This window comes from Eurosta solidaginis, chromosome 1, assembly GCF_040869045.1.
Source record: "Eurosta solidaginis isolate ZX-2024a chromosome 1, ASM4086904v1, whole genome shotgun sequence".
In the NCBI taxonomy this organism is placed as follows: domain Eukaryota; kingdom Metazoa; phylum Arthropoda; class Insecta; order Diptera; family Tephritidae; genus Eurosta; species Eurosta solidaginis.
Window position 1 is genome coordinate 43,618,645 of NC_090319.1, and position 24,324 is coordinate 43,642,968.

Consider the following 24,324-nt stretch of genomic DNA (forward strand, 5'->3'; position numbering starts at 1 on the left):
TATTAAAAAGTTTTCCGCCTTGGGATATTCATACCATGGGCAAAAGGCATCTTTGTATGCCTTTCCCGACTTTTATGGACGTTTTTTAGCAGTCCATCGCTCGTATTGACTGTTACTTTATTTTGGCAAACTCGTAAAATATTATGATTAAAGTGTTAATTACACTGGACAGGACAACCTACGCCTCTAACAGCAGCACCCTAAGATCCAGCCCTTTTGAAACTGCTACTTTCTCTGCACTCCCGTTAGAGGTCTTCTTTTAAGGTTCATGCACATTATACGACGCTACATGTAGCGACACGTTCCGACAAAATATTCGCGGCATTTTTGCTAGTTGGGTCAACTTCGTCGTGTCGTGTCATACGACTGTCGCTGTATGTGCACGGCTCCAAAAGAATACATGCAAAGAATATTTTGTCGCTACATGTCGCGTCGTATAATGTGCATGAACCTTAAGAAATATATTTGGCCAACTGTTTGCCTAGTTTGTTCTCCGCTTAAGCAAAGAGGATAGATATAATAAGAGACGTCAATGGAGAAAAAGTAGCGAATTTGCTCGCTCGAACGAAGCAACGAATGTTTGCTGAGACATAGTCGGTCAGTTGTTGCCCATTGATATTCGCATTTATTTTACTCATTTGTGTTGTATTCGCCTCGCGCCATTATGAATGTGGGGAAATATGCCAAATGAAATGAAGTCTTTGCAGAATTGCGTGTTTGTGAAGTTGCAGCAAATTGCAGAAATTTTTGTTTATTTCTGCTGAACAATTTCTGTACGAACAAAAACCAATTAATATGCCCAAATGTATAACTTTCATGATATGTATGTTAATTATTCATACATTTCTGAATTATCTCATCCCTTTTTATAAATAATTTAAAAAGTACAAAAAATGTATGCAAAGTAAAAATGCATGTAAGTACTGTTTTGCCGACGGCATATGCACACTAGAAATCTATGTATATTAAAGGCTTTTATGTTTGAAGATAATTAAAATGTTAGGAATTATTTAAATTGGAATTATAAAATTGGAATTTATTAAAGGTTGTTGGTAAAAATGTATTTATATTAACAACGTTTTGCCAACTCTCAATGAAATTAAAGATTTATTGGGTTTTTATCTGGACTATGGGTGGGAGGATTATTGGGTAAGTATTACTCAATATATCTATCCTCTTTGGCTTAAGCATGTCACCAAACGTCAAAATAGTATGTTGTTGTCATCTCCTTTTGTCAAATGCAAATTATTGGTAAATGTGAAAACTGTTTGTTCCGGTTCTGTTCGTGCGACCGTGTAGAGTATAACTACTTCGTTTGTAAATTCCCTGTATTTGCAATTGCGAAGGGAAATTTCGCAATAGAGGTAATTTGCCTTAAAACTTCCCTGTTTATGGTAATTTTTTCAGGGAAAACTGTTGTTAAAAAGAGCTGCCGTGTCATTCTTAATTCAAGTTTGGAAAGAGTAGTGATGATGTGAAGATCGTGGAAGGCGTAAATTGTACGCATAGACCACACAAGCGAAAAGCAAGCAATTGGATCAAAGAAATAAAGGTGTGAAAAACCAATAATCATTTTGGAAGCGAAAATAAGCCAATCCGTGTGAATTTTGATCGATATTCATAACTTAGTCTTGCTCAAGATGAGTTTTGTGAAAGTCTAATCGTCGAAGGAGATAAAAAGTTGAAAAATATTGATATTGTAAATAAAATACTACAACGATTTAAACTACCAAAAACCCAAGTTAAATATAAAAATAAAAGCAATCCTGTCCGTTGTGGAGTCGCTATTGTTTTTAAATTGCCGTTTTGTCGACCACATGACCGACGAGCTATCCAAGTGTGTAAAATTTGAACGGCATTTTACATACGAAAGTGGTGACCAACGGAGTTGTAAAAACTTTTATCAATAATTTTATTGTGTACTTTGAAATTAAATCAACAAATTCAATCAACTACCATTTTAATAAAATCACCAAAATCACAAAACCGAAAAAAGTGCAAATCGTAACGAAATATCAATACTCGTAATAAGCTTCTTCGACAAGAGTCGAAGCAACATTAAAACCTTGTGTGGTTAACTGAGGTGGAAAAGATCGGTGGAGTATTTGGAAAGCAAGAACATTACCCTTTGTTGTATAAGATTAAGCTAAAAAAAAGTGTGGTTTCTTTGTTTTCACTGTTTTTTTAATTGAATAAATTCAACACAAAAGCGAATTCCATTAAAAAGAAAAAAACTTAAGTGTGCTTGGGCTTTCAAACAGTGCAACGTACAGTGGAATGTGATCTCCTATAATAATTGTAAAAATTAGGCATATCTGAACAAAGTCCGATTTCTGGTTCCGTGAAAAGGATTAATCTATATAAAAAAGTGGCTGAAAAGGAATTTTCTACTGTGATTTTTCCATTATACGGATATTAAAAAAAATCGTTATTTGCCTGCCAGCCATTGTGCGTTCGTATACAAAACAGCTACATATGCATAAGAAACGATACACTATTATTCGCAAATTCAAATGGAATTTCGTACAAGATAGAGTGAGAGCAATAGTGACCAAAAATATTTACCAGTTTACAAAAAAACTAAAAACACGAAGAAGCTCTACAAAGTGAAAATATAGTGCAGCAGCCAAATAAAATAAGGTGGTGGAAAGGTTTACAAAGCGAAAAGTGAGTGTAATATTTTATAATTTATTCAATTATATTATCATATAATACACATACACATACACACACGAACACATATATATATATATATATATATATATGTATATGCGTGGAAGGAGGTAATGAAAGCAAAATTTGTATTTAAAATGCCCATCATTGGGCAAATGTGGCAACTCAGCAGTTTTATTAATGGTTATGTGCGAGTGTGCCTTGTTCATACTTCCACGTTTTACATATGATGAATTTCATATCAAAGGCTGAAAAAACGTACATTTTGAAGCCAACACCCTCAGAATTTGATGAAATTTTGCATGGGGTAACATCTTACCCACCCAAACACAACCTCAGTTTTAGAAATTGTATTTTCGAAAAATTGTGGGCGTGGCATCGAATTATCCGAAAATATTAGAAAAATGACAATAATAGGTACTTTTAAAGTGTGATTACTACGGAATGGCTTTACCGATTTCAAAGATCTTCATACCATTAGAAAGGTATTGAAATAAGCTTTCATACCATTAGAAAGGTATTGAAATAAGCTTTCAAAAAAATGCACTGTACAAATTTTTTAGTACACTAAAAAAAAAATTTTTTTTTAATAAAATTTAAAACTGAAAAAACACTTCAAAGATCAAGCGATTTTGAAAAATAAAATTTTATTTTAGAAAGGTCTATTTAATATATATAACATATCTGAAACCTAAAATGGGGGGTTTTTTTTTAAATTTATTTAAGTAAATGCATCTCTTGGTTACTTTCTGATATTTTGATATCACGCGTAAACTAATCAACCGATTTCAAAAATTTTTATACCGTTAGAAAGTTATTAAAATCACCTTTTGAAAAAATACACTGTAAAAAATTTTTATTCCAGTGGGGTGCACCCCAGCTAACATCAAAACAACGGCTCGAATACTTCCCGTACAAGGAAAAGGTCGGCGGCTCAAGGTACTTGAGAACATGGAGATATACAAATTAAAAACATTTGACGGCAGGATAATAAACGAATAAAGAAAGGTCGATTTAATATAAAAGCTAGAATGGTGTTTTTTTCTTTTAAAAAAATTTATAAGTAAAACCATCTCTTGTTAACTTTTTTTATTTTGCTATTTTTTTGAAAGCTTATTTCAGTACCTTTCTAATGGTATGAAGATCTTTGAAATCGGTAAAGCCATTCCGTAGTAATCACACTTTAAAAGTACCTATTATCGTCATTTTTCTAATAGTTTCGGATATTTCGATACCTTGCCACGCCCACAATTTTTCGAAAATGCAATTTCTAAAAATGAGGTTGTGTTTGGGTGGGTAAGATGTAACCCCATGCAAAATTTCATCAAATTCTGAGGGTGTCGGGTTCAAAATGTACGTTTTTTTCAGCCTTTGATATGAAATTCATCAAATGAGATAGTGTGCGTACACTTTTGGGCTATGTAGATATGTATATCGGGAGGTTGAACATATAGAATGGGCCGAATTAATAAAAGATGAACTGCTTCACTTAAATTTTAAAGCCTTTTTTATGCAATGTATGTCAAATTTTCGAAACTTTCTATTATATTGACGCTAAGGTTAAAACGAGTTTTTTTATATCTCTTCCAACATTTTTGGATGTGTAATAACTTTAAACTTTTACAAAAATCTTATTTTTTTCACACGACCCCATTTTTGCCTTGCATTGAAAATCCGGGCCTTAATATATGTACGGAAAACTATTATTCAAACCAGCAAGGAAATTCTTGTTCTATGAAAAGATGAAACGAAAACAAATTTTCATATATTTGATTAAATTTTTGTTGAAAATTCTTTTTTCATTTCATCACTTTACAGTGGGTACGAATACAACAACAACCACATGAAAATCGCCAACTTCAACTGCAAATATCTGACTGAGATAAAATTTTTCTTTTCCGCCTTCGGATTATTGTTCTCGAGATTAATACGCGTCTTTTGACCTCACTCGATATTTTTGGTAGCGTATTAGCAGTCGACCCCTCAACTAGACTTTTACCGAATTTTCCCCCAGATATAAAAAAAAATTTAATTTAAGCTTGGCTTTTGTCGCCTTATTTAAATTGTTGTTTGAGGAAACTCTCAAGGAAAAGGTAATTTTTTCGCAAGAATAACACATTTTCAAGTGGTTAAGATGAAATATATTAAGCAACTCTGCTAGAATTCGATGTTAATTTATTTCAAGAGCCCATGCGTGTACAGAATACTGTGACCTAGCAAGGAAATTCTTGTTCTGTGAAACGAAGTGAAAACAAATTTCATTGAAAATAAAGTGTTGTAAACAGGAGTCCAATAATTGCATGCGGAAAAGTCCGTGGGCCGCCAACTTTTGAATACATTCAAGTTTTTGTTTTAATCAACGCTACGTTTGTTTTCATTTCAATACTCACAATACTCATAACAAAAATTCTATATCGTCGGTCCAATGCCAAAGTCATGAATGAGCATATTTGATGTGTTGAGGAAAACGCATAAGATATTGTTGAAAATAGAGATTTAATTTTGTATTTTTCAACCACTTTTGGAAGGTTTACTTTTGTAAACCACTAAGTAATGTTGATTGAAAAATGATTTTTAAATTTTTTTTTTCAAAAAAATGCACATTTGTTGTTTTGGCTTGGCAAAATTTGACATATATATTTCGTTTAAACAAAAATGGCACATTCGTGACTTTGGCATTGTACCAATGATATGTGCAAAAATATATTATAATGCTTTTTCTGTCTGACTGTTTTGATTTTTTGCCTTCCCCTTAATATTATTTCTTCAAATAATTTTCAAAAAAATCTGTTCATGTAATCGGGTGAATCAATTTTTAAAAAGTGTTTTTCGTGCAACTGAAATTAATTATAAATTGAACAGTTAACGCTCCAGAAGGCTAGATATCATACTAGAAATGAACAGCTTATATATCATTTACACAGGCCTCAAATGCTACTTCCAAATGATTTATTTGAAAGCATTAACGTTGGCCTCATTTGCATCTCGCTTAACATTCCCTGCGAGACCCGATCGCGAGGACACCAATCTATTACAAGAAAATGCACTAACGTAATTGATTAAACAAAAAAAAAACTGAAAAATGACCCGCGAGTCCCTCCGAAACTGGGAGTGAAATCCAAATGCGCAGAATATCGTTTTGCATTGGCGGCCTTCGGCCGCGCTTATACAAAATTACCCTGGTCCAACACCGGTTTGGAGACCAAAACTATATCCGCGCAAAACACTTATGTTCACATTTTTTTTTTGTGGTACACTAACATTACAACAACCACAAGAAAATCGCCAACTTCGGAATTGTGTGGCCGCAATTCATTAAAAAATTTAGGGAACAACCTTGTAAAAAAATTCCTTGAAATATAAAATGAATGGCAGCCCTGCTAGATCTCAACTCTTCTCACAACAAGCACTGACAGCTGACAAAATATCAATTTTTTCGCAAATTGTGTTCACTGAAAAACTACTTTTGCTAAGATCTTTATTGCTAGTTTATTAAATATAGATGCGACTATTGCGTGAAATCTGTGCCAGTGAATTAAATATGGTAAGGAAGATTATAATTTATTGTTTCAGCATAATTGCTTTTGAATTAAAATTGCATGCAAATGCAGAATTTGTTATTGTTTTGGAAAACAAGCTACCAAATTTTATCGTTTCACGAATAACTATAAAGGGGAGGTCATTTATCTAACGAAAAATTGTATATCTTCAACACGTTATTCCTCTAAGATTAGTTTTTCGCTATAATTTAACATAATGTAATAATTTTCCCGACATAACCTCAAAACAAGCATGCTTTGCTTATATAGCTTTTACATTTTCGGTAGGTTTTTCAGATACAAGTAAACATAAATGCTCCATTTCGTATTGTTCATGGAACAAGTAAGGGTAATTCTATACGACAGCATCCCACTGCTAATACGCGTCCAAAAATATCGAGAGAGGTGTCAAATGACGCGTGTTGACATCAGTATTAATAATCTGATTATTGTTGTCGAGATTAATAGGCGTCTTTTGAGACACCTCTTTCAATATTTTTGGACGCGTATTAGCAGTGTCATGCTGTCGTATAGAATTACCCAAGTACTGAGAGATATGGTAAAAAACGTATATGCAAAAAGGTGTTCTGTAAATGAAACCGTTGGAGTGCAACCTGACATGAGGATCGACTGCTACGAACACCAAAAATGTGGGAGTTAAGCCCTATTAAAAATAATTCGAAATACTGTGGTTTACGCACCTGATTTAGACTGGGCCAAAAATCAAATTAACTTTCGCATTGGGATTAGTGATTTGGGAGTGAAAATGAGCCTGTAAAACGTTACCTAAACGTAAAGTTTTACAAGACGGAGCATCACCTAATTTGTAGCCAAAATTATCAAAGGTGATTGTTGTTGTCGTTGTTGTTGTTGTGGCAGTGCTTCGCCCCATCCAATAGGTGCGATCGATCACTAATTGTCATCAATATCCTCTACCGGGATAATGAGGGGTGGCGAAGATTTAACATTTTATTTCTGCAGAAAGTATTAGTTGCCATAGTCCAAATACACTAGCGATCCGTCTCTGAGGCCTCATTTCGTAATAGAGAATTTGGCCCTAAATCCGTTGTAATTGGGCAATTGATAATAAAAATTTCGAACCTAAAATCCACAGTCCCGACACTCGAGGTACAAGAAGGTGCCACCAAAATACTGCCCACGTCCGCAAACCCTCCCAAAGACTATACGATAGCATGACACTTTTAATACACGACCAAACATTCAATAGGAGTGTCAAAAGACGCGTATTGACATCGACAAAAATAATCGGAAGGCGGAAAAAAAAGTTTACCTCGCTCAAAAGATATTAACGAAACACCCAAAAAATGACACCTAGTCCCTCCGAAATCGGGGGTGTGATTCATAATATTTAGGTGAGGTTGACAATTGAGGTGGAGAAGCTGTAAATTGCGTTGGCAACCCCTTAAAATGGTTGCGCTACACAACTTCTAAAATTAGTTTGGTATTTTAGTCTCCTCTTACGATAGGCATACCTGCCGCGGGTATATTCTAAGCCCCATAACCCGCTGAGGGTGTTCGGACACCTAATTATACCCGCTTGTTGTTGTTGTTCTTGTAGCGAGAAGGGTACTCCCCGAAGGCTTTGGAGAGTGTTATCGATGTGATTGTTCTTTGCCGGATACATATCCGGTACGCTCCGGTAACAGCACCATTAAGATGCTAGCCCGACCATATCGGGAACGATTTATATGGCCACATTAAACCTTCAGGCCATCCCTCCCTCCCCACGCCCAAGTTCCCGTCGGCTTCTTATTGGGTATTCTGACAATGAAAAAAGAAATTTCCGGATTTGAGTGATGTAAGCCCGGACTAAACTGCTAATTTATTCCTATAAGAGCATAGATATTTCCAACAGACGTAACAGTTTTCTCAGGGACGTCAATATCAGCCGTGTTTTTTTACATGTTTATACGTTTACGTTTGCGCGTAAAACGCTTAAGCTCGCTTATATAATGCTTAGGAGACCCATCTAGCGGCAACTAGCTACAACACATTCCAGCCGGTTAGAAAGAGTTCAAAGGAGATTCACTCAATTCGCCCTTCGACGAATGTTCACTTTTGAATCGATGCCATCTTATGAACTTATACTACGTTTCCACCAAACCCAAACTCCGTGTTTGCCACTTTCGTAAGACTGTTAAAGCATGTCTAAAAATATCGCGAAAGCTATCGAAAAACGCGCTTTAACTTCGGTATCAATAATGCGAAAGCAAAAATCAAAAGTTGCATTTCTGCCAAGAGATATTTTGCATAAAAGTGTTGGCAAACACGGAGTTTGGGTTTGGTGGAAACGTAGCATAAGATGTAGAATTTTAAATATTCAGTGCCTTAATATTCGAAGGAAAATTAGTGGTATTTTCTTTATCAAAGACATTTATGACAACAAAATCGATTCTCCGGAACTACTTTTTCTTCTCCCCTTCTATGCACCTGAAATGTGTCGTAAGGGACAAATACATTTTCTACGTTCAAACGCATAGAACGAATTTTGGAAATTATGAACCTATTCACAGAATGATCTCCTTATGTAACTCTGCTTGCAATCATGCCGATTTTAACTCATGAAAAGAACATTTTAAAGCTGATGTTATTGATTACTTTCTTTTCAATTTATATGTTCCAGTATTCCTATTAATATATAAATGTTTGTACATGTGTATTTATTTAAGCAGTGGCGAATTTTTTACAAAAATTTCACACAAAAATTTTTGTTATAATGTCATTGTATTTATAAATGGTACCATATATTTTTCTACTTCGATAATTTTTGTTTAAGTTGTTACATATCTGTGAGGACTATGTCCGGTAGATAATAAATAAATAAATAAATAAACACATGATGTACCGAAAATCGCAGAAACAAACCTCTGGTGGCCATAGTGTATAATCCCTGCAAAAATCGTTGGATCATGTGGTCCACTGGAGTACTTAATACTACACTGTAATCCAGCAATGGACCAATTCATGTTTCTACACGAACATATTGTAAGTCGATCATTGCTCGTTTTTAACGACTGTAATAAATACACGATGCTTATTGGACTGTGGGTACTCCATGGATTACTCTGATGTAATGCGGAGCTGGAGTATATGGTCCAGTCCTAGCACATAGCAATGTTAATTGGACCATATTTTTTGAATGAATTGTGGTTAATTTTGGAGCACTCGCTTGGTCCATAGCGAGTACTCCATACATGCATGCATGGAGTACTCGCGATTTTTGCAGGGAACATATACATAGCTGAATCGGCATAGCATAGACTTGACTTGGCGTAAACTTGGCAACTTAGCCACGATTATACTCCAGTTAGCGCATACAAACTGGCATCATAATCAATAAATGTCAATTTGTATGACAAAATGTCAAAATGAAATGGAAACAAAGAAATCGCATCTCAAAATGTAAACGTCACTTAGAACTTACATAGAAAATCAAAATTCAACAGACTTCTAAGTCAAGTTTTGAGTAATCAGTAACATGAAATGCTCATTTAATAGAACTGTAAGTGACAGTTCTCAAGTCAAGTCAAGTCTATGCTAAGTATCAGTAATGGACCCTAAATTCGCTAGAGAGACTAACGAAACGTCGGGTTGGAATGGTGAAGTAAGTTGTTTTTATTTGCACCAAACGCTAATGGTCAAAAGAGCCTAAGTAAGCATTGGTGAATGTTATAAATAAATTGACCGGAAAATCACAAAAAAAAAAACTTACATTTCAAACAATTTCCCTCTTATTCGATACAGCGTCGACAACAAATTTCTATTCGCTTCAAAATTAGATACACAACGAAAATTTCGACAGAGATTAGATGTCATAATACTAGTTTTTAATTCGATTTTCGTTGTTCGATAGCCAGCGAAGATCGAAGATCGAAAAATGCTCATAATAGACACATACATCAGCTGGTCGAAATCACGTCTTATCACCAGCTCCTGTAACTTCGGGCGGGTGGCTTGGAATCACGTCCTTTCCAACCTCCCACACATCTCAGCCCTACTTGTTGTGTGTCAAATATACATCAGCTGCTCGAAATCAAGTCCATTCCGACAGCACTAATAATCAATTCCCGTTGCTCGGCATCACAGTCCATCCCGACAACTAATTTAATAATATATACATATTTTATAATATAATTTTGTTCAATTTGTGTGCTTCTGTAATTTATCTGTAATCCGTAACTATATTTAGTCTGATTAATTGTTAAATTTGTAGACTAATAAATAAATAAATAAATATTTCAGTGCATCTGAGTATAATGCGTATTGAAATTTAGGAGTACTAATTTTATGCGCAGCAATTTCAGATGATTAGATAAACTTTAACGCTTTTGGCTCCCTGCATGAATATTCCAATCCGATAGTAATATACGTTTTAAATTGACATTATTGACATTTGATAGTTTGTTTCTGAAACATTTTCGTTGACAAATCATAATTGAGTTGGATTGCATATTTAGTGGTCACGTATGCACGTTAAAAAACCAACAGTGGCGTACAATTATACGTTTTTATGTGGCTTCTCACAATTGTTCCTTTTTTTAAATATTTACTTTTTATTTCGACTTTAATAAAAATTTTAGTATGAAAAAAAAAATTCAATTTTAACTTTTATTTCGTTCTTTTTTAGGACCACCAATAGATGTACCGCCATAGCCCTCCACGAAGCGAACAAGGATCACACAGAAGGACAACAATACGAAGAAGACGAAGAAGCGTAAGCTAATGAGTAAAGTAGCTAAGGCAAGCTGAAAACAAAAAAGAAAAATCAACAGACTGATTAATAATATAAAACAAAATTAAATATAATATATGTATGTATATGTTAATACATAATATATATATATATACATATATATAAATGATTATATGTATGTACATGTAAATAAGGAAGAAAGCATAGAAGAGAATAAGAGCAGGTTTAAGGAAGGATAGAGAAGCAGGCTTACTAGCAGTAAGAAAGGGTTTGTGAGTTTGAAGTTGAAAGAACGGAAAAGCGGGTGCTTGCTCACGGAATCCAATCAGAGAAAAATAGGAGTAGCAACGACGACATTTTGCTACCCGCACACTGTTCCAGTTATCTATTTTAACGAGGAAGATCAGCTACAAGAAATCAGGAGCACATTGAATTTCCTAAGGAAAATACAATTGAAAAGGATCGCCCTCAATAAATAAAAAAAAAAGATATTAACTACGAAGTTTAAAAAAGGATTTAAAAATAAAAAAACGCTAATTAACGTTGATTTTATTGTGTGTGATATTTAAAAATTAAGCATTAATATAAACGCTAAACATTGAAAAGTGCGCATATTGAATAAAAAATAAAAATAATAATATAATACCAAGGATACAGCAACAATAACCAACAATAGAAAAAATCAGAGATAAACATTTAATAACAACTTTCAACAATTGCATACCTACATACATACGTACGTACAACTGTAAGAAGCAGAGGAAGCTGATAAGCAAAATTTAATTAACTATGACATACTCGCACAATAGCGTTAGTAATAATTTAAAAATGACAACAACCGCAGCAGCAGCAGCGGCAACAACAAATCGATTAAAAAATGTATCGTATGGTGGAGGTGGTGGCGCCGGTTGTGTTAGCAATGGCAGCAGCAGCCGCAACTCGCCACGAACAACAACATCACCTATAACTGCACATTCCAACAGTATTGCCAGCAGTACAAATTATCAATACTTTTATCAAAACCAACAACAACAATTACAAGATGTGTTGAGTTCTTCACCACCTGGTCATCCAATGTCATCGGGCTCATCAACGTCATCGTCATGCAGTGATTCATCATTAGGTTCTACAGGTATGGGCGGTGGAAATTTTTCGTCACGTCAACGTAAGCAACAACAACGGAAGCAGCAACAGCAATCCCAATCGCATACGCAATCCCAGTTCCAGGTGCAACAACGCAATTCACCACCACCTAAGAGCGATAGCGTTTTCTTTAGTAATAATAATCATTATCAAATGTATTTTGGTGGCAGCGGTAGACGTGTCGGCAGTAATCAAAAACAGCGTGACGGTCAAAGATCTCCATCCAACGCTCAAATACAACAGCAAATACGTCAATCGGCAGCTGTAATATTGGGTGGCGGTAGCCCCACTATTATTAATAGCAGCGGTGGTAGTAGTGCCGGACGAAAACAGCGTGCAAAGTTTACAATGAATAATAGCCCATTATTTGGTAAAGTATCACCAACTCAATTGCTCATACCCAGTGCGTTGACGCATTTTGCTGGTAGTAAATGTTTTGATGCACCAGCACCAACAGCATTACCAAAACCACCACAACATTGGACGCTTAGCAAGACAGCAACAGCAGCAGAGGAGAAAGCCATAGCCAGCAGCGCTGGTCCTGGCCTACATAGCATAACAACAGCGCGTAATCCAGCACTGGCAGCTGATGCACACACCTATAGTGGTCATGTGGTAAAGCATTCTAAACGCAATTTGCTCGATGATTTCGATACGCACAATTTGAAATTGTTGCTTAATGTGCAATCGTAACCGTTACGCACCATGCACACCAACAAACAAATAATAAAACAAACAAAATCCATGAACAACAGCAAACAATTTTAAAATTAAAGTTATCAGCAAAAATTTAATATGCAATAACAAAAGAGTTAATTTAAATTTGAGTGAAAAAAGAATACAAAAATTTAAAATACACAAATGCAAGGAATATGTGATATTCGCAATGAACCATGCATAATAATATAAATAACATATGTATAAACATAATAGATACATACATCAACAATTAACAAATCAAAACTGAACATTATTAGATTGCAACTAGATTCCATATAATAACTACAATTCATATAAGCTATATAATACAAAAACCACAATAGTCGAGTTTAGTTTTAACTGGAAAGCTGTAGAAACGCAGTGATAAACAAGAAAATAACTAAAATTCAACAATATATGTATGTTTGTATATGGATAAACAAACAGAAAGCAAATTGCGTTAGCTAAAACAACAACAACAACCACAACATATAACAAATGCTTGTGATCTCAAGTATAGACATATATGTAAAATAAAAAACTTTAATATTTACGTAAAAAAAGGGAGAAAATTCACACAATCAAAACGCTGAAAATGCAAAATTCCAAATTTCTTTTTTAATTTAGTAAATTTCAATATAAAAACATAATTTAAAAACAACAAACTGTAGACAATAGCCGTTTTCTTTCGTATTTATTTAATGTTGAACAATTAAAGAAAATTTTAAAATACAAATTATAAACCATAAAGTGCATTGCGTAGCGTCCAAAACTAACACCAATAAAAAAATAAATCAAAAACAACATGCTCAAGACAGTCGTGTGCAAACAACGGAATGTCCTGCCTTCTCATATACGACTGTCATTACCGGGAGCACTCACCAAAAACTTTGGGGAGCGTTTTTGCCATTTTTGCAACAACACTTACATATACTTCTTCATCCTTTTTACCTAAGATTGAGTGATTGAGCGCGTGTGAACGCATATTAACTACTTTAATTAATTTTAAAACCCAAAAAACAACGGCAACACAGTGTAAGCATTCATTTAAAAAAAATGTATAAATTACAACAGTAATTAAAGAAATGCTTGTGATCTCAAGTGTATAATATATAATAACTAAAATAGTAATAACTAATTTTTAAAATTTGTAACTGGCAAAGAAAGTAAAAAGTGTATTCAAGCCTACAAAACAACTAACTAAAACTTACATTTCAGCGAAAACACAAAATTTTAAAAATTTCTAAAAATTTTCTGCAACTTTAAAAACAATTGCTGTTTTTCAAAACCTTTTTTAAAAAACCTTGTTTTTGTTTTTTTAAATAACGAGAAAATATATAATTAAATTAAGTTCAATAGACCTACAAAAAACTCATGCAATGCAATAATAGCTTTAGTTGAATTCTTTAAAAAAATAAAAAATTAATAATTTGAGGCAGTTACTGCGAACAACGGGCGCATTTCCTATTTAATGCTGAACAATAGTAAAAATTCGTTAAACAAAACAACAACAGTAAAATTTCTGTAATAAAACAAAAATTGGTTATAAAGCTTCAAAACATATTTATTTTGCAATTTGCTAATTAAAGTTGAAAAAACAATGTACCTTATTGTTTGCAAATTATACTAACTTTCTAAAACATACAAACAATGAATATCAAAAATCAATTAATAAAAAGTAAACACCATAAACCCACCAACAATGAATGAACTAAATACACAATACAATATTATTTTGACTGCAAAACTTTTAATAAATTTAATAATTCAAAAATTTAGTCATAAAATTTAAAAAACTTAAACAAAATAATATATAAAAAAAAAAAAGAGAAACAAAATGCAATAAAAGCAATGAAACAACAACGAGCAACACATAAATAAATACAAAAATACCATTTATGCTGCGCCAACAAAACAAAAACAAACGACGGGTGTGTGTATTGAGCAAACAGCTCGCCATACGCTAAATAAATGCGTGCCAAACAACAACACTGGTGCAGCGAAAAGTACAGCACACATGTGCAACGAAGAGAACAACACGGTTGTGCATCGCAGAAAACAACAACGTTGCTGCGCCAAAAAATTACAACACTGTTGTACAGTTTAGTCAATAACTGGGTCAACAGCAGTTGCAGCTGCGTACAAATATAATTGAATGAATGAATGAATGCAGATAATAAACAAATATGTACTAACAGCAACAATTATGAAAAGAACAAAAAAAAAAATAAAAATACAAATTTCAACTGGGATTCCCTTTTCGAAAACACCTAAATCAAGCCTACTCAACAGCGGCGTTGAACTATACCAAAATTTATTTTACTTAACGATCGTATTAAATTTTTAATATTTTCTAACTTGATTTTTTATTATTACATAAACATAATTGTAAAAAATTTCAAAAGTAGATTTTTAACTGCAAACTTGTATAATTTTAGAATTTCCTTCTATATGTTTATATACTCGCACAATGTTGTATTATATAACTAATACAAAATGCGCCAACACTGGATCAGTCAGTTCTAACGTTGCCTTTTAACCACTTTTTTTTGTAGTCTACGATATGTATTTTTGACTAATGTGATAATTCATATAATTTGAAATACAGTTTTATACAACATGATTCAATTATTAGAGGCTTGCACGCTAGTGACAGAATTTTTTGGCGTAATTTTTTACTTGCCATAGTGACGCAGCATTGCTACAACAACAACAACAACGCAGCATGGAAAATCGTGCAGAATTTGTTTTTTAAGTTTTAGTCATCAAGTACTCAAAGTGGTATATTATTTAGAAAATGGCTATTCGTCAGAGAAAGAAAAACACAAATTTTTTAACTCGAAATGAAGAATTTTTGAAACATTCAAAAGGAAATACAAATATGTAAATTCTTTAACTTTTTTGCTGAATTATTCGGAAGAATAGGAATAAGCTTGTAAATTCTTATGCACTTGGACCATTTTTTTTATTGAACTAAAGGGCTATATATGAGTAAGAGCAGTTTTAGTTGTTATTTGAGTGGCCTACACAGAAACCTGTTTTTTGCAAAATTACTTGCATACCAGTGTATGAGAATGAGCTTCATTTATATTTATTTTTGGAAATAATTTATGCAGTTCGGTCTACTATTGAGACCATTTTGCCAATCAATTTCTAATCCATAATAATGGGGTTTAAAAAGCAATAATATTTACTGTAAATTGTAATCAAAGTTTGGTGTAAAAGTTAATACTTGATATCTTTACCGAGATAAGTAACATTTGATTAATATAAATTTAGTTGGTTTTCATTTTAACGTAATTGAATATTAAATTTTGAAATCAACCAAGTTTTCTTATTCCTTTTACAGTTTTTTCTTCTTTTACTTTCTAACAAAAATTCAAACAGCTGGTACTCTAGTTGCCACCTTAGCGCAAAAGAATCACATACCGCTGAGCGTGCTTTGTATACGAACTCGTTTTAGCGTTGGTTTGTTTTTTTTTTCAAACAACAAGTTAAAAGTGTGCTAAAGGTAACGACGGCAAACTAAAAGCCCAGACAACACGAAACTGTGATTACCCCAAATGTAATGTTGAAATTAGTAACTTTTTGATTGAAAAACTTTGGTTTTAGAAATGTATCATTTGAATTTTACACCATTCGATTTTCTGACCGTTTTATTGACTTTTAACTATCAATTGTGTTATAATTTTAGTTGGAGGTTAAAAAATCGGTCAGAAAACAGACTCATGTAAAAGAGCGTCTATTAACGAGCAAGTCACTATTGATTGAATCTTTTTTTTTTACATCAATGTGATTTAGTTTGAAGAAATTTTAAAATAAGTTTTATCAACATTTAATATATATTTAATTTTGGCAAGATTTTCTAATTATAAAATCAAAATAGTTTAAATTTAATACTACTTATGTAATGATTATATAAGTGATATTTGAAAGTGTTGGCGCATATGCTATGTTTCTTGTATGTATGTATATCTACTCACATTTAAATGCAATTGTAATTTTAAATAATATATTTATATTTATTTATATTCCTATTTTTTTTCTACATTTTAATTCAAACAACACTCTCAATGATATCTTGTGTTTGTACAATTACTTAGTAAACAAATTGTATTATATTGTAAAAAAATGAACAAGACAAATTTATACATACACACAACTCGAAAATAATTCAATACATTTTGAAATGTTTGTGTATTAGCAAATATATGTACATACATATATATATTTGCAGAATTTGTTGAAAGAAACCCAAAGATATATGTTAACAAATTTTAACTACCTAGTAAACTTTAAACAAAAAATTGTGTGCAAAGAGATGCTTTCCTAATCAACAAGGATAATTTGTAAAAAAAAAACTACAAATACAACAATAGATAAAAGACAAATTAAATACAAAAAATATGGCCGCAAGGCCTGAAAACTTAAACAAAAATGCGCTTTATTTTATTAATAACGAAAAAATCGGAATTTTATGCAAGGTATGCCTGCCAAATAAAAATTATGTAATACTTAATAAAAGGAAAACAAACTACATAAGAAAAACTGCAGCGCATGGAACAAACCACCACTCATACTTGCAAATATAATTGACGTATTTTTAACCCCTAAGTTCTAGGCAAACAACATCAAAACACCCAACACAAAAGTACGCCAAACTCATATCCCAATGTAGTATATAATACTTGTACATACATACAATAAATGCTTATAAGTATTTTATTGTAAGAATAAATACGCATATATTGGCGTCACATGGGTTACTTATTCAAACACACAAATGTACTGCAAACTAGATTTTTCATACAAATTTTTAAAACATTTATAAGAGATTGTGTAATTTAACAAACAGCATAAAACAAAGAACTAGTCCCTTGTGCAAAAAAAAAAAAAAAAAAACAAATAAGGAACAGTGGTTAGAAGTATAATTCTATAACACGTATGTATAATTTTCGGTCGTTAAATGATAATAATAAATCAAAAATGTGTATCGTACATGCATTTGTACTTAGTATCAGCAAAGTATTAAACAAACAAACAAAAACAATACAATAAGCGCATTCATCAAATTGCGCATATAGTGGGCGTTGGTAAGCTAGCCAAAGAAAAAAATTTACGCAAAACCGTTATAAAATATATTTAAAATAAAGTACCTATTTCAATAAAAGTAATATTTAACTTGGCAGCATACGCTGAAAATATTCGTTAATATGCTTCAATGCGAAGAAAAAATATTATATTTCCTTAGCAAGAATGTCTTATAAAATGCATCAACTTTTTTGTTTACTTGTAATCGTGTTTACGCTGTCCACTTCTGCGCTAGTTTGCCAGCTATAACCTAACTATGCTAGATTTGGCGAATACGCATATTAAGTTGAGATGGCAAAAAATTATGTGATTTTCATAGCCAGCAAATTTACAAAGCTGTATATTCGTAATTCGAAAAAACTTTATACAACTGCCTTAAAAACAGTAGCCTGATAGTAAAAGAGTGAGTGTGTGTGATGAACGTTTGCAGCTAAATAAAAAGAGGAGAAGAAAAAAGAAAAACACTTAGCCCAGTACCTTGTTTTTTATAGTTCATAAAATAATTAAGTTTAATTTTTTGTGTGTGGGCGGGTTTTTAGTGGATGGTGTGGAATAAAAAAAAAAAATTAATAAATCATAAATAAAAACACCATCGTACTAATAATTTATATTAAATACAAAAAATTGTGATGGAAATATAAGCATTTACCGGAAATCAGCCGGTACAACTGAAATGTCCGATATACGATTAAGAAAACTAAAAAATATATATTATCTATGTAGTATAAGTTTGACAGCCTTTTGAAGCATTATTGTTAATAACAGCAACAACAATATATATGTGACTAGCATTGATAAAATCAAACAACAAAATAATCATTAAATATCTACATATTGTATGTAGATATACATATATACCTAGTATTGTACATACACTACATACAGTTACTCACAAAAGTAAGTACACACTTGGTTTATGCTGAAAAAAACTCAAATGCAGTGGCTCACAGCTTAGTTGATAATTTTCATTCAAAATATCGCAAATTCCCTAACAGAAACCACATTCAAAAATATTTCAAAGGTTATTCAAAGATAAGGAGAATTAATCAAAATTTCAAAAATGACAATCAAAATTTTCAATTTTTTTTTTCAGAATTTCTAGAAAATTTTTGAGTATGCAGTGTTGTAGCCCAATAAATTTTAGTGTAATAATGTACAAGTTAGAAATAGCTCAAATTTTTTCCTAAATTTTCAGAATTTTTTTCAGTGAGGGTGTTGAGCAATTTCCCAAATACATCGCATGGACAAAAATGCATTTTGTATTTGGGAAATTGCTCAACACCCTCGCCGAAAAGAATTCTGAAAATTCAGGAAAAATTTTGAGCTATTTCTAACTTGCACATTATTATACTAAAATTTATTGGGCTACAAAACTGCATACTCAAAAATTTTCTAGAAATTCTGAAATAAATTTGAAAATTTTGATGGTAATTTTTGAAATTTTCCTTACCTATGAATAACCTTTGACATTTTTTTGAATGTGGTTTCTGTTAGGGAATTTGTAATATTTTAGATGAAAATTATTAATTAAGCTTTGAGCCACTGCATTTGAGTTTTTTCAGCATAAACCAAGTGTGTACTTACTTTTGTGAGTAACCGTACATACGTATATTTACTAAATCATTCATTTTCAGCGTTGGGTTTAGTATTGTAAATTGTAAGCAATTACTTAATTACTGATTACCATGACCCTACAAGTAAGTCGTTACTTTTTCAAGTAAGGCATGCCTTTTTCATATGAGTATCATTACCAGAATGTATTTTTGTTGAGGTTAATTTCATTACACATGGCAGGTAATTAGTATATTTCAATTAAGTTAGTAATTTGAAGTGATTGTAATTACTGTTTTATAGTTTTTACAATTTATTTCAACTAAAATTAAACATTATTAAAGAAATTTACTGCTAAAATATCGAAAAAATAAGCAGTTAATTTGCCAGTACCAAAATAATTGATTTCAAATTGCATTACACTCAAAGTAATTGTAGAGTGCGAACAATTACTTAGCGCAACTAATACAACTGATTTCTAAAATAAATTTAAAAGGGACTTAAGGATTTGATGGTAAGTTGCATTAACAAGTAAGAACTAGAATGAGCTGAACTTGATTTTTAACTGTAACGCAAGCAAAGTAATTGATTTTAAATTGCTTTACATTTATATATTCATAGTAATTGTAGATTATGAATAATTATTTCTGTGCATAGCGAAAAAAACTGATTACTTAAAGAAAAATTACTTCATTTTGGAGTACATTGCAAGCAAATTAATGATTTGAATAATTATTTCTGTGCATAGCGCAACTGAATATTGAAACTAAAATTACTTTTTAACCACATTAAAAGCACAGTAATTGATTTCAAATTGCATTAAAATTACAATTACATGTCATTGTATTATTCATAATAGCAAAACAACTAATAACTTTTTTTCATGCAGGATAACTAAATTAAAGGGTACTTTTTAATTAAATTACTAGCAAATGAATTTTTTAATTGAAATGAATCATCTACATGATGTAAATAAACCTTTTCAAATAATTTGATATAAATTTGATATACAAAACATTTTTTAAATTTTATTGAACAAATAATACAGAATTGCATGCCATACCTATTGGAAGAAAAACATACTTCAGTCTTTTTTTTACAAATTTCAATTACTCATAACTATCGTTACGACCAAAACTTCAACACTAGCCTTTCATACGTCTCAGGTGTTGCAGAATTTCAACTCGTTAATTAGCCCTTTCATTTACACTGCTGACAAACGAAGTGAAAGTCGCATATGCGGCAAAGTCTGAAAGTACGCTTATGGAGTTGTTGCTTTATAATTGCTCACCTTAATAATTTATACCCAGCGCTGATTCATACATACTGTGCGTATACAGAAAATGTTTCAAAATCTAGCTGTCAATGTACAAAACTAAAAATAGAAAAACAAAAATGCACTGAAACTGAACTGCTGTTGCCAATATTAGAAAATTAAAAATGCAAATATAAGTTGAAAACTTAAATGGTAATAATTTTTTGTATTTTGTGATGCTATATACTATGTTTGCTCTAGTATGTATTAGTTGTATTGTATTTTGCTTACTTTTTTTTTTTTGTTTTAATTTAAAAGTAAATTAAAAAACAAAACTACCAATGAATTATAGTAACTTGCTACTCTATGAATTTGTTTGTGAATGCTCCGTACAATATAATTGTTGAACTCCGTATGTAATGTGTGTAATATGTAATGTTAGTTATATAAATCTAAATTTGTGCATTTTTCTACGCCTTCTTCCAGGAAGGGGCCAGAAAGAATTGAAACAGAAATGATGATGATGTTGATGAAGAGTGTAATGAGAGCGCGCATTAATAATTGTAATTTTAAAAGAAACATTTTTTTATAAAAAAAATAATAAAAATTATGCATATAAGTAATAAAAAAACTGCGCTTATGCTGCATACAACGTTGTGCGATTTTGCATAAAATTTAAAAAATTTATACGTGGACACATGAATATGTGCAGAGTATCTATGCAACGTTTGATTTAAATAAATGGTAAATTCATTGATTTATATGTATTTCGTTAGATTTCAAGCAAATTCTCACAACATTGTATACCCTTAATACGCCAGTATGTAAAGAAAATTTGTATGGCTGGTTGAATGTATGTTGTTGTAGCGCCTCATTATGTTATGGCAGGTACGCGTGTGCGTTGAAATGTGGTACTACACAAAATTGTTAGCTTTTAACAATAACATTGTGAATTTGTATGTGGTACATGTATGTATGTTATGTATTGTGAGCAACTAAACGATGATGATGTTCGATTTTTTTTTAATTTCTATTTTTTGAATTAATAAATACATTTTGTTTTGCTGCACATAAACTACTAGGCACACATACGTACATATGTTATTGTGAAATTAACGCATGCATGCATATGTTATGTATAAAAGAAAAAAAAATACGACACATAATTTGCATTTTAAAGTTTTCTTAAAACGAAAACCTCTTAACTATTCGTTATAGACTTTCTCAGAGCAAAAGCATGTAACACAAAGGCAAATAAAATAGTAAATTGTGTATTTTGTATATATGTACATATGTACTAACACAGCAGTTGTTAATGCATATACATTTGCTTACATCTTTTTCTGTGAAAAAAGACTATACCTCCATTTTTTTTAAATTTAAAAGCGTAGTTCATTGCAAAACAAAAAACTACGATGAATAAAAAACGATTTGTAAAAATTCTTGTATTATTTCTAAAGTACATTAATTCATTATTTCTTCAACGAAAATGACGACGTGATATTTGATTGCAATCAATATTTTATTTTTGTTTTTTTTTTTCAATTTTATTTTTAGTGCTGCTTACTTTTTAGAAAACGAAAAAAAAAAATGAAAAACAACTGGAATTAATGACTGTATGGAATATATTTGAATGCGCGTTTTTAAAAGCGGTATGTATCAGAGCGGCGTGAATTTGCAGTAACTAATAAAAAAACAATAATTACTACGATTACTGTAATCATTAATGTATTGAGCTTAGATTACTATTTCGACAGTTGTACTTTTGAAAAACTTGCAGTTAAGATTACAGTACGTTAAGGCTAAAAAGGCTTTTAACGATTACAGTAATCGTAATATTAAAAAAAAAAATTACGTTTTCTATAATTGCAATTCAAAGCCTGTTCGATAATAAACACGACTTTCAAGCGTATTGAGTTACTTAACTGTAAGTCATTACAATCCAAGATTCTTCAATTAGTGATTACAAAAAGAATTAAACTGTAAAGAATTATTGTAATTGTAATACAAGCCACTTTGATTTATTGCAAACATTATTAAAAAATAATTCAGATTTCAATAAATATCATAAATGCAAAGATCACTCGCGTAATGCTTTGAAATACGCGTTAAAGTACACCTTTTTAGCAAAGTAATTAAGTAATAGCAATTTAATCAAGGCATATAAAAAACCATCATTAATTAATTATTTTCGAACTGCATACACATACATACATACCACTTTTAAAAACCAATATGTACTCTAAATATTTCGTGCAAAAATTAATTAAAAAAAAAAAATGAAAAAAAAAATAAACACACACAAATATTTAATGCAAACCCACATTGTGTTAAAGAAAAAGAAACTAAGAATTTTGCATTTTTAAGATGTAAGTTTTTTGTTAATGATTTTTGTTAAGAGTTATGTAAAGTAATAGTAATGGTATTATATATACCTGCCACACAGCTTCATCCTCTTGTTCTTAGTGAATTTTTCTTTTTAATTTCAAAGCAAGCGCTTTCTTAACTTTTTTTAAATTTGTTCTTAATATTTTTTTTTGCGATTTTCATGCGACCTTTGTATTGATAACCAATCGTCATTTGTTACTTTTGCCAATATGTATTGTAAAGCAAAGACAAAAGCCAGAAAGAATTATAACTTAATAATAATAATAAAAATAAAAAAAATATTAAAAAAAAATAAAACACCTTCTAGTACAAAGTCTTTTGCTCTTGAAGTAAGCACATTGCTTGAATGTTTTTTATTCTAACATGTATATGTATTTACTTTGGAATTTAAATTTTCCTTAAATGCGTGTGTATTGTAATGTAGTAACAAAACTTCATGCTACTTTTTTTTTTAAAGAGCTAAGTATACAAACGTCGCATCAAAATCAATTTGGTTTTTAAGTTTACTCAGAAATTTTATTTTGTATTTGTATGTGTTATATTTCAATATTACAAAAAAAAAGTGGTTTTAAAAATTAATTTTTCCAAAGTGTAATCAAAAAGCTTACAATGTTCTAACAAGTCATCTACAACTTCCAAAAATACATCTCATACTACAATGCCTTCATATTCAAATCATTTTCATAGTTTTATAACATAAAATAAATAAGTTTCTAAACAAATTGCAATTTTTTAATTCTAAAATATTAAAAATTTTGAGCTTTAAAATGATAAAATAAAGAGGATGACAACGCTGTTGTGTACAGGCATATTTTATCAATTATTATGGTTTGAAGTAACGTAAAAGCTTTAACAAAGACTTGATAAGTGAAATTTTAATAATAAAAAAATAAAAACATGTACGTTAAAGTAAACAAAAAAAAAAAAAAAAAACAGAAACGCCACACATACATGCAAACAAACACACAAACAGTTATCAATTCAAAAAAAAACAAGAAATCAAACACGCTTTATACCTAAATACCTATAAAGTACATTTACACATACACAGAGACACAAAACACACAACAACTCATAAATACAAAGTGTTAATTTTAAATGCATTCAACATTTGTATGTGCGTGATTCTGTCGTACAATTAAAATGTATAAAATATTATGTGCAGAAGTTTGTATATAATAAAAATATGTATATAGATATGCATATAACGCTAAAAGAAGCATGTATTCGAAGTCCAAAAGTAAAATATTGTACATGTTGATTGATGATTA

The 24,324-nt window shown here is 31.2% G+C and overlaps 1 protein-coding gene across 2 annotated transcripts; it reads left to right on the top strand.

Annotated features, from left to right (window-relative positions):
* The first annotated feature begins 1,462 nt into the window (after positions 1-1,462).
* Positions 1,463-23,988, top strand: aqz (aaquetzalli). 2 transcript variants are annotated; one of them, XM_067788389.1, is made up of 2 exons: positions 1,463-2,667; positions 10,861-23,988. In XM_067788389.1, the coding sequence occupies exon 2, from the start codon at positions 11,716-11,718 to the stop codon at positions 12,760-12,762; it is 1,047 nt and encodes a 348-aa protein (XP_067644490.1). In that variant the 5' UTR covers positions 1,463-2,667; positions 10,861-11,715; the 3' UTR covers positions 12,763-23,988. The 2 variants fall into 2 exon arrangements, with proteins under 2 accessions (XP_067644490.1, XP_067644499.1); XM_067788398.1 differs by lacking the exon at positions 1,463-2,667 and adding an exon at positions 6,072-6,217.
* The last annotated feature ends 336 nt before the right edge of the window (positions 23,989-24,324 follow it).

Excerpts from the sequence above, each read along its gene's own strand:
- aqz (XM_067788389.1), top strand. The coding sequence starts at position 11,716 with ATGACATACTCGCACAATAGCGTTAGTAATAATTTAAAAATGACAACA.